This window comes from Pseudophryne corroboree, chromosome 1 (genome assembly GCF_028390025.1).
Source record: "Pseudophryne corroboree isolate aPseCor3 chromosome 1, aPseCor3.hap2, whole genome shotgun sequence".
Classification (NCBI taxonomy): Eukaryota; Metazoa; Chordata; class Amphibia; order Anura; family Myobatrachidae; genus Pseudophryne; species Pseudophryne corroboree.
Window position 1 is genome coordinate 827482460 of NC_086444.1, and position 17116 is coordinate 827499575.

At 47.9% G+C, this 17116-nt stretch overlaps 1 protein-coding gene across 7 annotated transcripts in view; it reads left to right on the top strand.

The window, feature by feature from the left end:
• Positions 1 to 17116, top strand: part of CCDC158 (coiled-coil domain containing 158) — a 282324-nt gene that overhangs the window by 215190 nt on the left and 50018 nt on the right. For all 7 annotated transcript variants that reach the window (XM_063919702.1, XM_063919686.1, XM_063919681.1 and 4 more), the window contains 2 exons: positions 2695 to 2807; positions 4052 to 4210. In XM_063919702.1, coding sequence (XP_063775772.1) covers positions 2695 to 2807; positions 4052 to 4210 — 272 coding nt within the window. The remainder of the gene's footprint in view (positions 1 to 2694; positions 2808 to 4051; positions 4211 to 17116) is intronic.

A 17116-nucleotide genomic window follows, 5' to 3' on the forward strand; every position in this document is an offset into this window, starting at 1 on the left:
GTCTCTCCTGTGGTGGTTATAGAGTGCTCATTTTCTAGAGGGCCGCAGATTCGGCATTCAGGATTGGATGCTGGTAACCACGGAGCCCAGCCTGAGAGGCTGGGGAGCAGTCACACAAGGGAAAAATTTCCGGGGAGTGTGATCAAGTATGGAGACTTTTCTCCATATAAATATACTGGAGCTAAGGGTAAATTTATAATGCTCTAAGCTTAGCAAGACCTCTGCTTCAAGGTCAGCCGGTATTGATCCAGTGGGAAAAACATCACGGCAGTCGCCCACGTAAACAGACAGGGCGACACAAGAAGCAGGAGGGCAATGGCAGAAACTGCAAGGACTTTTCGCTGGGCGGAAAATCATGTGATAACACTGTCAGCAGTTTTTCATCCCGGGAATGGAAACTGGGAAGCAGACTTCCTCAGCACGACCTCCACCCGGGAGAGTGGAAACTTCATTGAGAAGTTTTTTCCACATGATTGTAAACCGTTGGGAAATACCAAAGGTGGACATGATGGCGTCCCGTCTGAACAAAAAACGGGACAGGTATTGCGCCAGGTCAAGGGACCCTCAGGCAATAGATGTGGACGTTCTGGTAACACCGTGGGTGTACCAGTCGGTGTATGTGTTCCCTCCTCTGCTTCTCATACCTAAGGTGCTGAGAATTATAAGACGTAGAGGAGTAAGAACTATACTCATGGCTCCGGATTGGCCAAGAAGGACTTGGTACCCGGAACTTCAAGAGATGCTTACAGAGGTCTTATGGCCTCTGCCGCTAAGAAGGGACTTGCTTCAGCAAGTACCATGTCTGTTCCAAGACTTACCGTAGCTGCGTTGTCGGCATGGCGATGGAAAGCCGGATCCTAAGGGAAAAAAGGCATTCCGGAAGAGGTCATTCCTACCCTGGTCAAAGCCAGAAAGGAGGTGACCGCACAACATTATCACCACGTGTGGCGAAAATTTGTTGCGTGGTGTGAGGCCAGGAAGGCCCCACAAAGAAATTTCAACTCGGTCGTTTCCTGCATTTCCTGCAAACAGGAGTGTCTATGGGCCTCAAATTGGGGTCCATTAAGGTTCAAATTCGGCCCTGTAAATTTTCTTCCAGAAAGAATTGGCTTCAGTTCCTGAAGTCCAGAAGTTTGTCAAGGGAGTATTGCATATACAAACCCCTTTTTTGTGCCTCCAGTGGCACTGTGGGATCTCAACGTAGTTCTGGGATTTCTCAAATCACATTGGTTTAAAACCAGTCAAATATGTGGATTTGCAGCATCTCACATAAAAAGTGACCATGCTCTTGGCCCTGGCCTGGACCAGGCGAGTGTCAAATTGGTGGTTTTTTCTCAAAAAAGCCCATATCTGTTTGTCCATTCGGACAGGGCAGAGCTGCGGACTCGTCCCCAGTTCTCTCCCTAAGGTGGTGTCAGTGTTTCACCTGAACCAGCTTATTGTGGTGCCTTGCCCCTACTAGGGACTTGGAGGACTCCAAGTTGCTAGAAGTTGTCAGGGCCCTGAAAATATATTCCAGGACAGCTGGAGTCAGAAAATCTGACTCGCTGTTTATACTGTATGCACCCAACAAGTTGGGTGCGCCTGCTTCTAAGCAGTCGATTGCTCGTTGGATTTGTAACACAATTCAACTTGCACATTCTGAGGCAGGCCTGCCACAGTCTAAATCGGTTAAGGCCCATTCCACAAGGAAGGTGGGCTCATCTTGGGCGGCTGCCCGAGAGGTCTCGGCATTACAACTCTGCCGAGCAGCTACGTGGTCAGGGGAGAACACGTTTGTAAAATTCTACAAATTTGATATCCTGGCAAAAGAGGACCTGGAGTTCTCTCATTCGGTGCTGCAGAGTCATCCGCACTCTCCCGCCCGTTTGGGAGCTTTGGTATAATCCCCATGGTCCTTTCAGGAACCCCAGCATCCACTAGGACGATAGAGAAAATAAGAATTTACTTACCGATAATTCTATTTCTCGGAGTCCGTAGTGGATGCTGGGCGCCCATCCCAAGTGCGGATTATCTGCAATACTTGTACATAGTTACAAAAATCGGGTTATTATTGTTGTGAGCCATCTTTTCAGAGGCTCCGCTGTTATCATACTGTTAACTGGGTTTAGATCACAAGTTGTACGGTGTGATTGGTGTGGCTGGTATGAGTCTTACCCGGGATTCAAAATTCCTCCCTTATTGTGTACGCTCGTCCGGGCACAGTACCTAACTGGCTTGGAGGAGGGTCATAGGGGGAGGAGCCAGTGCACACCACCTGATCCTAAAGCTTTACTTTTTGTGCCCTGTCTCCTGCGGAGCCGCTATTCCCCATGGTCCTTTCAGGAACCCCAGCATCCACTACGGACTCCGAGAAATAGAATTATCGGTAAGTAAATTCTTATTATATACGTCTCATGAAACCGTTTTTCCCAGTACTCTCTGCTTTCGACTTCCTGTTGATCAGTACTGTCACCCTCAATTCTAGACTTTGCAGCTAACTAATGCCACTTTGTGTTGATCACTTCTGCGTGGCCCCACTTATTATCTACATTTGAAGAGATTGTTCTGCTGTACACAGATTTCTGTAGGTGCACTCAAACAGGCTATAACTGTATTAAAATTGTGTAGAGCAAACACACTTATTGTATAACCACTTTATAATACCTTCTCGTTATTCATTAATTGCATTTGAGGTAATCATGTTATTTTCAGCTATTAAAATTGCAACAAGAATGCAGAAGAAAATCACTGCCAAGAGAGAGCAGATTGACTCACTACAAAGCAGGATTAATTTCTTGAAAGAGGCACTGTCCAATGCAATAAAGGTATATTTCTGGTATTGTAGCACCACATGAAACATTAACTTAAAAAGAGAAATAATAATACTCATCATAACTAATAGTTTGGTATTGGGTTTTGTCTGTTGTAGGGTCCCTTTGTGTAGAAATTTTCAGAAGTTAAAATACATTCACTTAAAACGTGCCCATACAGAGTGGAGGCAGCCATTTTGTGGGCCGGCTAATCTGTTCAGCCTAGCAGTTTACTATGAATTAGTGACATCAGAGGCATTAGGTGCAAGGTATCACTAGTACACAGTGACTGACTCCATATCCTGGTTTCTAATTATTTCAGGGACCGGTGCACTGTATTATTTCCCCCAAAAAGTTCAGTGTGCCGTATTAGAGCACTTGGGTACATGGCAAGCAATACTGAGTACATATGTCATTAGTAAGCAGTTCATTTTGATACCAGTAAAGGCCTGTAAAATCTGCCCATGGACTTGGTTCTTGGCAGTAATATTTCAATGTTTGAGGCTAGTTAGTGCCATAGACACCTTCATGATAACGCTGCCATTTATCAGCATGCAGGAAAAAAGAACTGGCAGGTTGTTCAAAAACATGATGCATCATTTTCATTAAAGGTAAATGGGGATGCGGTCAAATTACCTACAGTCAAAATCCCGACAACCATTAACCGACGGTCAAAATCCCGACATGGTCAAAATACTGACATTTAAAATACCGACAAGGTCAAAATACCGGCATTTACAATGTTAACAGGTCAAAAAGTCAACATGAGTTTTTCAATATTTTTTCATTGAAACTGACTTGTTCATACTTTACCATGCCTGTGGACCTGGAGGGGGAATATAATAGTGCCCGAAGCATGGCGAGCGCAGCGAGCCATGCGAGGGGACATGGTACACTTATATGGTGTCCATGTCGACCTATGTTGACATACACACTAAAAAAACAATGAAAAACTCTTGTTGGCTTTTTGACCTGTCGACATTTTAAATTCCGGTATTTTGACCTTGTCTGTATTTTAAATGTCAGTATTTTGTCCGTGTCGGGATTTTGACCGTCGGTCAATTGCTGTCGGGATTTTGACTGTCAGGATTTTGATTGCAGGTATTTCATACTGATCCTGGTAAATGGTCTCTAAATATGAGGCTAACCTTATTACTAGCAATCTAATCAGATACCCTACTACTTATATCAGCCTTGGGGAAATGTGTTCTAAATGTTGAGGTGCAGTGTCTCTGACATTACGTGTTTGCTTCTATAAGGATAAACAGTACCAAAAAGTGGAAAAAGCAAAGTTAATGCAGGAATGTGCACAAGAAGCAGCTGAGAGGAATACGCTGTCTCATTTGGTTGAGATCCTCAAGTCTGAAAATGATACCCTTAAAGGCAAGTTGGCAAGCAGAGAAGCAGCCCTGGACAAGGTAATGGTGTTCTTATGATATACATGCTGTAATAGCACAGTACGCACTTATATTGCGCTCAGGATCTGTGAATTGTGAGCATTTTCTTTTTTTCTATTCATTAGTTTGGAATTCTGTAAATGCCTCTCGTGAGTCGCTGCCAAAAGGTACTGACCAAACCTGCTGAAAGATAAACTATCTTGACCTGGTCAAACTCTAGTTAATCCACAACTTTCCAGCAGCTACCTTTTATTTCTCTAACGTCCTAAGTGGATGCTGGGGACTCCGTAAGGACCATGGGGATTAGCGGCTCCGCAGGAGACTGGGCACAACTATAAAGAAAGCTTTAGACTACTGGTGTGCACTGGCTCCTCCCACTAAGACCCTCCTCCAGACTTCAGTTAGATTCTTGTGCCCGGCTGAGCTGGATGCACACTAGGGGCTCTCCTGAGCTCCTAGAAAGAAAGTATATTTAGGTTTTTTATTTTACAGTGAGATCTGCTGGCAACAGACTCACTGCAGCGAGGGACTAAGGGGAGAAGAAGCGAACCTACCTAACAGGTGGTAGTTTGGGCTTCTTAGGCTACTGGACACCATTAGCTCCAGAGGGATCGACCGCAGGACCCGACCTTGGTGTTCGTTCCCGGAGCCGCGCCGCCGTCCCCCTTACAGAGCCAGAAGCATGAAGAGGTCCGGAAAATCGGCGGCAGAAGGCTTCGGTCTTCACCAAGGTAGCGCACAGCACTGCAGCTGTGCGCCATTGCTCCCCCTCACACTCCGGTCACTGATGGGTGCAGGGCGCTGGGGGGGGGGGGCGCCCTGAGGGCAATATATGACACCTTGGCTGGCAAATCTACATCATATATAGTCCTAGAGGCTATATAGATGTAAAAATACCCCTGCCAGTATTCCAGAAAAAGCGGGAGAAGTCCGCCGGAAAAGGGGCGGGGCCATCTCCCTCAGCACACTGGCGCCATTTTTCCCTCACAGCTCCACTGGAAGGAAGCTCCCTGGCTCTCCCCTGCACTACAGAAGTGTAAAAAAGAGAGGGGGGGGCAATAAATTTAGGCGCAGGATATATAAATATATAAAAAAGCAGCTATAAGGGAAAACACTAATTTATAGTGGGATCCCTGTGTTATATAGCGCTCTGGTGTGTGCTGGCATACTCTCTCTCTGTCTCCCCAAAGGGCTTTGTGGGGTCCTGTCCTCTGTCAGAGCATTCCCTGTGTGTTTGCGGTGTGTCGGTACGGCTGTGTAGACATGTTTGAGGAGGCTTATGTGGAGGCGGAGCAGATGCCTGTAAATGTGATGTCACCCCCTGCGGGGTCGACACCTGAGTGGATGGTGCTGTGGAAGGAATTACGTGACAGTGTCGACTCCTTGCATAAAAGGTTTGACGACATACCAAATGTGGGACAGCCGGCTTCTCAGCCTGTGCCTGCCCAGGCGTCTCAAAAGCCATCAGGGGCTCTAAAACGCCCGCTACCTCAGATGGCAGACACAGATGTCGACACGGATACTGACTCCAGTGTCGACGACGATGAGACTAATGTAACTTCCAGTAGGGCCACACGTTACATGATTGAGGCAATGAAAAATGTGTTGCACATTTCTGATGTTACCCCCGGTACCACAAAAAAGGGTATTATGTTTGGAGAGAAAAAACTACTAGTAGCTTTTCCTCCATCTGAGGAGTTAAATGAAGTGTGTGAAGAAGCGTGGGCTTCCCCTGATAAGAAGCTGGTAATTTCTAAGAGGTTACTAATGGCGTACCCTTTCCCGCCAGAAGATAGGTCACATTGGGAAACATCCCCTAGAGTGGATAAAGCGCTCACACGCTTGTCAAAGAAGGTGGCACTACCGTCTCCGGATACGGCCGCCCTGAAGGAATCTGCTGATAGAAAGCAGGAGGCTATCCTGAAATCTATATATACACACACAGGTGTTATACTGAGACCAGCTATTGCTTCAGCATGGATGTGCAGTGCTGCAGCTGCGTGGTCAGATTCCCTGTCAGAAAATATTGATACCCTAGACAGGGACACTATATTGCTAACCGTAGAGCATATAAAAGACGCACTTTTATACATGAGGGATGCACAGAGGGATATTTGCCGGCTGGCATCAAAAATTAGTGCAATGTCCATTTCTGCCAGGAGAGGGTTATGGACTCGGCAGTGGACAGGTGATGCAGATTCCAAAAGGCACATGGAAGTTCTGCCTTATAAGGGTGAGGAGTTGTTCGGGGATGGTCTCTCGGACCTTGTTTCCACAGCAACAGCTGGGAAGTCTACATTTTTACCCCATGTTCCCTCACAGCCAAAGAAAGCACCGTATTATCAGGTACAGTCCTTTCGGCCCAATAGGGGCAAGCGGGTTAAAGGCGCGTCCTTTCTGCCCAGAGGCAGAGGTAGGGGAAAAAAGCTGCAGCATACAGCCAGTTCCCAGGAGCAAAAGTCCTCCCCCGCTTCCTCTAAGTCCACAGCATGACGCTGGGGCTCCACAGGCGGAGCCAGGTACGGTGGGGGCCCGTCTCAAATATTTCAGCAATCAGTGGGCTCGCTCACGAGTGGATCCCTGGATTTTTCAGATAGTATCTCAGGGGTACAAGCTGGAGTTCGAGACGTCTCCCCCCCGCCATTTCCTCAAATCTGCCTTGCCAACCACTCCCTCAGGCAGGGAGGCAGTGTTACGGGCAATTCACAAGCTGTATTCACAACAAGTGATAGTAAAGGTACCCCTACTTCAACAAGGACGGGGTTACTATTCCACAATGTTTGTGGTACCGAAACCGGACGGTTCGGTGAGACCCATTTTAAATTTAAAATCCTTGAACACATATATAAAAAAATTCAAGTTCAAGATGGAATCGCTCAGGGCGGTTATTGCAAGCCTGGACGAGGGGGATTACATGGTATCACTGGACATCAAGAATGCTTACCTGCATGTCCCCATTTACCATCCTCACCAGGAGTACCTCAGATTTGTGGTACAGGATTGTCATTACCAATTCCAGACGTTGCCGTTCGGTCTATCCACGGCTCCGAGGGTCTTTACCAAGGTAATGGCCGAAATGATGATACTCCTTCGAAAGAAGGGTGTTATAATTATCCCGTACTTGGACGATCTCCTGATAAAGGCGAGGTCCAGAGAGCAGTTGTTGGTCGGGGTAGCACTATCTCGGGAGGTGCTACTACAGCACGGCTGGATTCTAAGTCACAGCTGGTCCCTACGACACGTCTACTGTTCCTGGGGATGGTTCTGGACACAGAACAGAAAAAAGTGTTTCTCCCGGAGGAGAAGGCCAAGGAGCTGTCATCTCTAGTCAGAGGCCTCCTAAAACCAAAACAGGTGTCGGTGCATCACTGCACGCGGATCCTGGGAAAGATGGTAGCTTCCTACGAAGCAATTCCATTCGGCAGGTTTCATGCAAGAACCTTTCAGTGGGACCTGTTGGACAAGTGGTCCGGGTCACATCTTCAGATGCATCGGCTGATAACCCTGTCTCCAAGGACAAGGGTGTCTCTGCTGTGGTGGCTGCAGAGTGCTCATCTTCAAGAGGGCCGCAGATTCGGCATACAGGACTGGGTCCTGGTGACCACGGATGCCAGCCTTCGAGGCTGGGGGGGCAGTCACACAGGGAAGAAACTTCCCTGCACATAAATATTCTGGAACTGAGGGCCATTTACAATGCCCTAAGTCAGGCAAAAACCGTGCTTCAAAACCAGCCGGTACTGATCCAGTCAGACAACATCACGGCGGTCGCCCATGTAAACCGACAGGGCGGCACGAGAAGCAGGACGGCAATGGCAGATGCCACAAGGATTCTCCGATGGGCGGAAAATCACGTGTTAGCACTGTCAGCAGTGTTCATTCCGGGAGTGGACAACTGGGAAGCAGACTTCCTCAGCAGGCACGACCTCCACCCGGGAGAGTGGGGACTTCATCCAGAAGTCTTTCAAATGATAGTAAACCGTTGGGAAAGGCCACAGGTGGACATGATGGCGTCCCGCCTCAACAAAAAGCTAGAAAAGTACTGCGCCAGGTCAAGGGACCCGCAGGCGATAGCTGTGGACGCTCTAGTGACACCGTGGGTGTACCGGTCGGTTTATGTGTTCCCTCCTCTTCCTCTCATACCAAAGGTACTGAGGATAATAAGGAGAAGAGGAGTAAGAACTATACTCATTGTTCCGGATTGGCCAAGAAGAGCTTGGTACCCGGAACTTCAAGAAATGATCTCAGTGGACCCATGGCCTCTACCGTTCAGACAAGACCTGCTGCAGCAGGGGCCCTGTCTGTTCCAAGACTTACCGCGGCTGCGTTTGACGGCATGGCGGTTGAACACCGGATCCTGAAGGAAAAGGGCATTCCGGAGGAAGTCATTCCTACGCTGATTAAGCTAGGAAAGAAGTAACCGCAAACCATTATCACCGCATATGGCGAAAATATGTTGCGTGGTGTGAGGCCAGGAAGGCCCCAACGGAGGAATTTCAGCTGGGCCGTTTCCTGCACTTCCTACAGTCAGGGGTGACTATGGGCCTTAAATTGGGTTCCATTAAGGTCCAGATTTCGGCTCTATCGATTTTCTTCCAGAGAGAACTGGCTTCACTACCTGAAGTTCAGACTTTTGTTAAGGGAGTGCTGCATATTCAGCCCCCTTTTGTGCCTCCAGTGGCACCTTGGGATCTCAACGTGGTGTTGGATTTCCTAAAGTCACATTGGTTTGAGCCACTGAAAACCGTGGATTTGAAATATCTCATGTGGAAAGTGGTCATGTTGTTGGCCTTGGCTTCGGCCAGGCGTGTATCAGAATTGGCGGCTCTGTCATGTAAAAGCCCTTATCTGATTTTCCATATGGATAGGGCAGAATTGAGGACTCGTCCCCAGTTTCTCCCCAAAGTGGTATCAGCTTTTCATCTGAACCAACCTATCGTGGTGCCTGCGGCTACAAATGACTTGGAGGCTTCCAAGTGTTTGGACGTAGTCAGGGCCCTGAAAATCTATGTTTCCAGGACAGCTGGAGTCAGAAAGACTGACTCGCTCTTTATCCTGTATGCGCCCAACAAGTTGGGTGCACCTGCTTCAAAGCAGACTATTGCTCGCTGGATCTGTAGTACGATTCAGCTTGCACATTCTGCGGCTGGACTGCCGCATCCTAAATCAGTGAAAGCCCATTCCACGAGGAAGGTGGGCTCTTCTTGGGCGGCTGCCCGAGGGGTCTCGGCTCTTCAACTTTGCCGAGCAGCTACTTGGTCGGGGTCAAACACGTTTGCTAAATTCTACAAGTTTGACACCCTGGCTGAGGAGGACCTAGAGTTTGCCCATTCGGTGCTGCAGAGTCATCCGCACTCTCCCGCCCGTTTGGGAGCTTTGGTATAATCCCCATGGTCCTTACGGAGTCCCCAGCATCCACTTAGGACGTTAGAGAAAATAAGAATTTACTCACCGGTAATTCTATTTCTCGTAGTCCGTAGTGGATGCTGGGCGCCCATCCCAAGTGCGGATTGTCTGCAATACTTGTATATAGTTATTGCTTAACTAATGGGTTATTGTTGAGCCATCTGTTGTGAGGCTCAGTTGTTATCATACTTTCTCTAACGTCCTAAGTGGATGCTGGGGACTCCGTCAGGACCATGGGGAATAGCGGCTCCGCAGGAGACAGGGCACAAAAAGTAAGCTTTTAGGATCACATGGTGTGTACTGGCTCCTCCCCCTATGACCCTCCTCCAAGCCTCAGTTAGGTTTTTGTGCCCGTCCGAGCAGGGTGCAATCTAGGTGGCTCTCCTAAAGAGCTGCTTAGAAAAAGTTTTTTAGGTTTTTTATTTTCAGTGAGTCCTGCTGGCAACAGGCTCACTGCATCGAGGGACTTAGGGGAGAGAATTTCAACTCACCTGCGTGCAGGATGGATTGGATTCTTAGGCTACTGGACACCATTAGCTCCAGAGGGAGTCGGAACACAGGTCTCACCCTGGGGTTCGTCCCGGAGCTGCGCCGCCGACCCCCCTTACAGATGCTGAAGATTGAAGGTCCGGAAACAGGCGGCAGAAGGCTCTTCAGTCTTCATGAAGGTAGCGCACAGCACTGCAGCTGTGCGCCATTGTTGTCACACACTTCACACCAGACGGTCACGGAGGGTGCAGGGCGCTGCTGGGGGCGCCCTGGGCAGCAATATATAATACCTTTTATGGCAAAAGAATACATCACATATAGCCATTAAGGCTATATGTATGTATTTAACCCATGCCAAATGTCTAAAACTCCGGGAGAAAAGCCCGCCGGAATAGGGGGCGGGGCTTATTCTCCTCAGCACACAGCGCCATTTTCCTGCTCAGCTCCGCTGTGAGGAAGGCTCCCAGGACTCTCCCCTGCACTGCACTACAGAAACAGGGTAAAACAGAGAGGGGGGGCATATTTTGGCGATATTTTTATATATTTAAGCGGCTATAAGGAACAACACTTATATAGGGTTGTTCCCATATATATTATAGCGCTTGGGTGTGTGCTGGCAAACTCTCCCTCTGTCTCCCCAAAGGGCTAGTGGGGTCCTGTCTTCGATAAGAGCATTCCCTGTGTGTCTGCTGTGTGTCGGTACGTGTGTGTCGACATGTATGAGGACGATGTTGGCGTGGAGGCAGAGCAATTGCCGATAATGGTGATGTCACCCCCCAGGGAGTCGACACCGGAATGGATGGCTTTGTTTATGGAATTACGTGATAATGTCAGCACATTACAAAAATCAGTTGACGACATGAGACGGCCGGCAAACCAGTTAGTACCTGCCCAGGCGTCTCAGACACCGTCAGGGGCTGTAAAGCGCCCTTTACCTCAGTCGGTCGACACAGACCCAGACACAGACACTGAATCTAGTGTCGACGGTGATGAAACAAACGTATTTTCAAGTAGGGCCACACGTTATATGATCACGGCAATGAAGGAGGCTTTGCATATCTCTGATACTACAAGTACCACAAAAAGGGGTATTATGTGGGGGGTGAAAAAACTACCTGTAGTTTTTCCTGAATCAGAGGAATTAAATGATGTATGTGATGAAGCGTGGGTTAACCCAGATAGAAAAATGCTAATTTCAAAAAAGTTATTAGCATTATACCCTTTCCCGCCAGAGGTTAGGGCGCGCTGGGAAACACCCCCTAGGGTGGATAAGGCGCTCACACGCTTATCGAAACAAGTGGCGTTACCGTCTCCTGATACGGCCGCCCTCAAGGATCCAGCTGATAGGAGGCTGGAAACTACCCTGAAAAGTATATACACTCATACTGGTGTTATACTGCGACCAGCCATCGCCTCAGCCTGGATGTGCAGTGCTGGGGTCGTCTGGTTGGATTCCCTGACTGAAAATATTGATACCCTGGATAGGGACAGTATTTTATTGACTATAGAGCAATTAAAGGATGCTTTCCTTTATATGCGAGATGCGCAGAGAGATATTTGCACTCTGGCATCGAGAGTAAATGCGATGTCCATATCTGCCAGAAGGAGTTTGTGGACGCGACAGTGGTCAGGTGATGCGGATTCCAAACGACATATGGAAGTATTGCCGTATAAAGGGGAGGAATTATTTGGCGTCGGTCTATCGGATCTGGTGGCTACGGCAACTGCCGGAAAATCCACTTTTTTACCTCAGACCCCCTCCCAACAGAAAAAGACACCGTCTTTTCAGCCGCAGTCCTTTCGTTCCTATAAGAACAAGCGGACAAAAGGACAGTCATATCTGCCTCGGGGCAGAGGAAGGGGTAAGAGAGGGCAGCAAGCAGCCCCTGCCCAGGAACAGAAGCCCTCCCAGGGTTCTGCAAAGCCCTCAGCATGACGCTGGGGCCTTACAAGCGGACTCAGGAACGGTGGGGGGTCGACTCAAGAATTTCAGCGCACAGTGGGCTTGCTCACAGGTGGACCCCTGGATTCTACAGGTAGTATCTCAGGGTTACAGGTTGGAATTCGAGAAGTCTCCCCCTCGCCGGTTCCTAAAGTCTGCTTTGCCAACGTCTCCCTTGGACAGGGCGACGGTATTGGAAGCCATTCACAAGCTGTTTGCTCAGCAGGTGATAGTCAAGGTACCCCTCCTACAACAGGGAAAGGGGTATTACTCCACGCTATTTGTGGTACCGAAGCCGGACGGCTCGGTAAGACCTATTCTAAATCTCAAATCTTTGAACCTGTACATACAAAAATTCAAGTTCAAGATGGAGTCACTCAGAGCAGTGATAGCGAATCTGGAAGAAGGGGACTTTATGGTGTCCCTGGACATAAAGGACGCTTACCTGCATGTCCCAATTTGCCCTTCACATCAAGGGTACCTCAGGTTCGTGGTGCAAAACTGTCATTATCAGTTTCAGACGCTGCCGTTTGGATTGTCCACGGCACCTCGGGTCTTTACCAAGGTAATGGCCGAAATGATGATCCTTCTACGAAGAAGAGGCGTATTAATTATCCCTTACTTGGACGATCTCCTGATAAGTGCAAGATCCAGAGAACAGCTGGAAGACGGAGTAGCACTAACCCAACTAGTGCTGCAACAACACGGGTGGATTCTGAATTTTCCAAAATCTCAGTTGACCCCGACGACACGTCTGCTGTTCCTGGGAATGATTCTGGACACGGTTCAGAAAAAGGTGTTTCTTCCGGAGGAGAAAGCCAGGGAGTTATCCGAACTTGTCAGGAACCTCCTAAAACCAGGGACAGTGTCTGTGCATCAATGCACAAGAGTCCTGGGAAAGATGGTGGCTTCTTACGAAGCGATTCCATTCGGCAGATTCCACGCACGAACTTTTCAGTGGGATCTGCTGGACAAATGGTCCGGATCGCATCTGCAGATGCATCAGCGGATAACCTTATCGCCACGGACAAGGGTGTCTCTTCTGTGGTGGTTGCAGAGTGCTCATCTGTTAGAGGGCCGCAGATTCGGCATACAGGACTGGGTCCTGGTGACCACGGATGCCAGTCTGAGAGGCTGGGGAGCGGTCACACAAGGAAGAAACTTCCAGGGAGTATGGTCAAGCCTGGAGATGTCTCTTCACATAAATATACTGGAGCTAAGAGCGATTTACAATGCTCTAAGTCTGGCAAAACCCCTGCTTCAGGGTCAGCCGGTGTTGATCCAGTCGGACAACATCACGGCAGTCGCCCACGTAAACAGACAGGGCGGCACAAGAAGCAGGACAGCAATGGCAGAAGCTGCAAGGATTCTTCGCTGGGCGGAAGATCATGTGATAGCACTGTCAGCAGTATTCATTCCGGGAGTAAACAACTGGGAAGCAGACTTCCTCAGCAGACACGATCTACACCCGGGAGAGTGGGGACTTCATCCAGAAGTCTTCCACATGATTGTGAACCGTTGGGAAAAACCAATGGTGGATATGATGGCGTCCCGCCTCAACAAAAAACTGGACAGGTATTGCGCCAGGTCAAGAGATCCTCAGGCAATAGCTGTGGACGCTCTGGTAACACCGTGGGTGTTCCAGTCAGTGTATGTGTTCCCTCCTCTGCCTCTCATACCAAAAGTACTGAGAATTATACGGCAAAAGGGAGTAAGAACGATACTAGTGGCTCCGGATTGGCCAAGAAGAACTTGGTACCCGGAACTTCAAGAGATGCTCACGGAGGATCCGTGGCCTCTACCTCTAAGACGGGACCTGCTTCAGCAGGGACCGTGTCTATTCCAAGACTTACCGCGGCTGCGTTTGACGGCATGGCGGTTGAACGCCGAATTCTAAAGGAAAAAGGCATTCCGGAAGAGGTCATTCCTACACTGGTAAAGGCCAGGAAGGAGGTGACTGCACAACATTATCACCGCATTTGGAGGAAATATGTTGCGTGGTGTGAGGCCAGGAAGGCCCCCACGGAGGAATTTCAACTGGGTCGATTCCTACATTTCCTGCAAACAGGATTGTCTATGGGCCTCAAATTGGGGTCCATTAAGGTTCAAATTTCGGCCCTGTCGATTTTCTTCCAGAAAGAATTGGCTTCAGTTCCTGAAGTCCAGACTTTTGTAAAAGGAGTACTACATATACAGCCCCCGGTTGTGCCCCCAGTGGCACCGTGGGATCTTAATGTAGTCTTGGATTTTCTAAAATCCCATTGGTTTGAGCCGCTCAAATCGGTGGAGATGAAGTATCTTACATGGAAAGTAACCATGCTACTGGCCCTGGCTTCAGCCAGGAGAGTATCAGAATTGGCGGCTTTATCATATAAGAGCCCATATCTGATTTTCCATACGGACAGGGCAGAACTGCGGACGCGTCCTCAATTTCTGCCTAAGGTGGTGTCAGCGTTTCACCTGAACCAGCCTATTGTGGTGCCTGCGGCTACTAACGAGTTGGAGGATTCCAAGTTGTTGGACGTGGTCCGGGCATTGAAAATATATATATTTCAAGAACGGCTGGAGTCAGAAAGTCTGACTCACTGCTTATATTGTATGCACCCAACAAGATGGGTGCTCCTGCTTCTAAGCAGACGATTGCTCGTTGGATTTGTAGCACAATTCAACTTGCACATTCTGTGGCAGGCTTGCCACAACCTAAATCTGTCAAGGCCCATTCCACAAGGAAAGTGGGCTCATCCTGGGCGGCTGCCCGGGGAGTCTCGGCATTACAACTCTGCCGAGCTGCTACTTGGTCAGGGGCAAACACGTTTGCAAAATTCTACAAATTTGATACCCTGGCTGAGGAGGACCTTGAGTTCTCTCATTCGGTGCTGCAGAGTCATCCGCACTCTCCCGCCCGTTTGGGAGCTTTGGTATAATCCCCATGGTCCTGACGGAGTCCCCAGCATCCACTTAGGACGTTAGAGAAAATAAGAATTTACTTACCGATAATTCTATTTCTCGTAGTCCGTAGTGGATGCTGGGCGCCCATCCCAAGTGCGGATTGTCTGCAATACTTGTACATAGTTATTGTTACAAAAAAAAAAACCGGGTTGTTATTTGTTGTGAGCCGTCTGTTCAGAGGCTCCTATGTTTGTCATACTGTTAACTGGGTTCAGATCACAAGTTATACGGTGTGATTGGTGTGGCTGGTATGAGTCTTACCCGGGGTTCAATATCCTTCCTTATTGTGTACGCTCGTCCGGGCACAGTACCTAACTGAGGCTTGGAGGAGGGTCATAGGGGGAGGAGCCAGTACACACCATGTGATCCTAAAAGCTTACTTTTTGTGCCCTGTCTCCTGCGGAGCCGCTATTCCCCATGGTCCTGACGGAGTCCCCAGCATCCACTACGGACTACGAGAAATAGAATTATCGGTAAGTAAATTCTTATTGTTAACTGGGTATAATATCACGAGTTATACGGTGTGATTGGTGTGGCTGGTATGAGTCTTACCCGGGATTCAAAATCCTTCCTTATTGTGTCAGCTCTTCCGGGCACAGTATCCTAACTGAAGTCTGGAGGAGGGTCTTAGTGGGAGGAGCCAGTGCACACCAGTAGTCTAAAGCTTTCTTTATAGTTGTGCCCAGTCTCCTGCGGAGCCGCTAATCCCCATGGTCCTTACGGAGTCCCCAGCATCCACTACGGACTACGAGAAATAGAATTACCGGTGAGTAAATTCTTATTTAAACAGGAGGAGATGTGCAGTGTATCACCAGCCATGAGGTATTCACCACATGTGATCTGTTTCCTACTGTGCATCCCATCTCAAGTCCCTATTCAGAATATTAATGGTATACAGGTATTACCCAATACCTGCTTATCTGCACAAAATAAGTCCCGACTTTTCACATGGGTGCTATAGGGACTGCAGTGCCAGAGCTGACCTCATGCATATCTTTTGGAAATGCCAAAAATGGATTTCCTTCTGGTCAATGATATTTCAGTTACTGCACAAAACAGTAGGCCACCAGATATCACCGGAGCTGTCAATAGCCTTGTTTTACATTTACCCACCTGAATGGGATATACCTGCTATATACATTGCAGGACATTTATTATTCTCCATAGTAATGCTGACAGCACAGGCAGAGATCCAGTCATGTGACCAGTGTCAGTCCCCTTTTTTTTTTTGTTCAGTACCCATATACTGAATTTAAAAAAGCTAATAAAAATAAAATGAAAAACCATAGTGTGAATGCTATGGTACAGATTTTGTAATAAGACCTGCCTCTTAAAGCAACATTCCCACATAGAGGATAATGTCCCTTAAAATAGCAAGATAAGTACATTTTTTAAGTGTGTATCTGTAATTTTTTCTTAGCTATCCAAAAATCAGAAAATAGCTATGTAGGCATAGACACTGTTGTTTCTGCACAGGACATTCAGAACCAACATTTTAGGCGATGTACCGAATGTGAATTCTGCAAATAATTTTTTGGTGGGTGGTGTGCCCAAGAGTAAAAATTTGCAAATGATACATAAAAAGACGAGAAAAGGAGATTCTTTAATATGGGAAACTCTTTATTCATTTTTTAAAACTGAACTTTTATTATTATTGCTTATTGGGTATTGGTTATCTTAATTGGTAAAATACTATTGCTACCTGAGATCATAATTCTCCCGGGTAGATTAGTAATACCACTATTCTGATATCTAATGGGTATCAGAAACATGTATCTAATTTAGGATGTATCAAATCCACAGTGCACTCAGTATTTCATTTATGAATCAAACAATAACCAACATCACAATCTGAATTTTAAGGTAAAACTTAAAATCACAATAATTACTATATTTAAATGGAATACATACGAGATGCCGGCTGTCAGTATACCAATAGCGGCATCCCACCAGCCTGTTTCCCGGCAGCAAGCGCAGCGAGTCCCCTGGTGGGCTTGCTGTGCTCGTCATGCTTCGGGCCCAGTGGCGAGCTTTGCTATATTCCCACATGGGTGGTGGCGTGGACCCACCACCCGAGTGAGAATACCAGACTGCAGTCGGTATTTCGGCCGCTGGCATTTTACCGGCTTTCGGGTTTCCGGCGA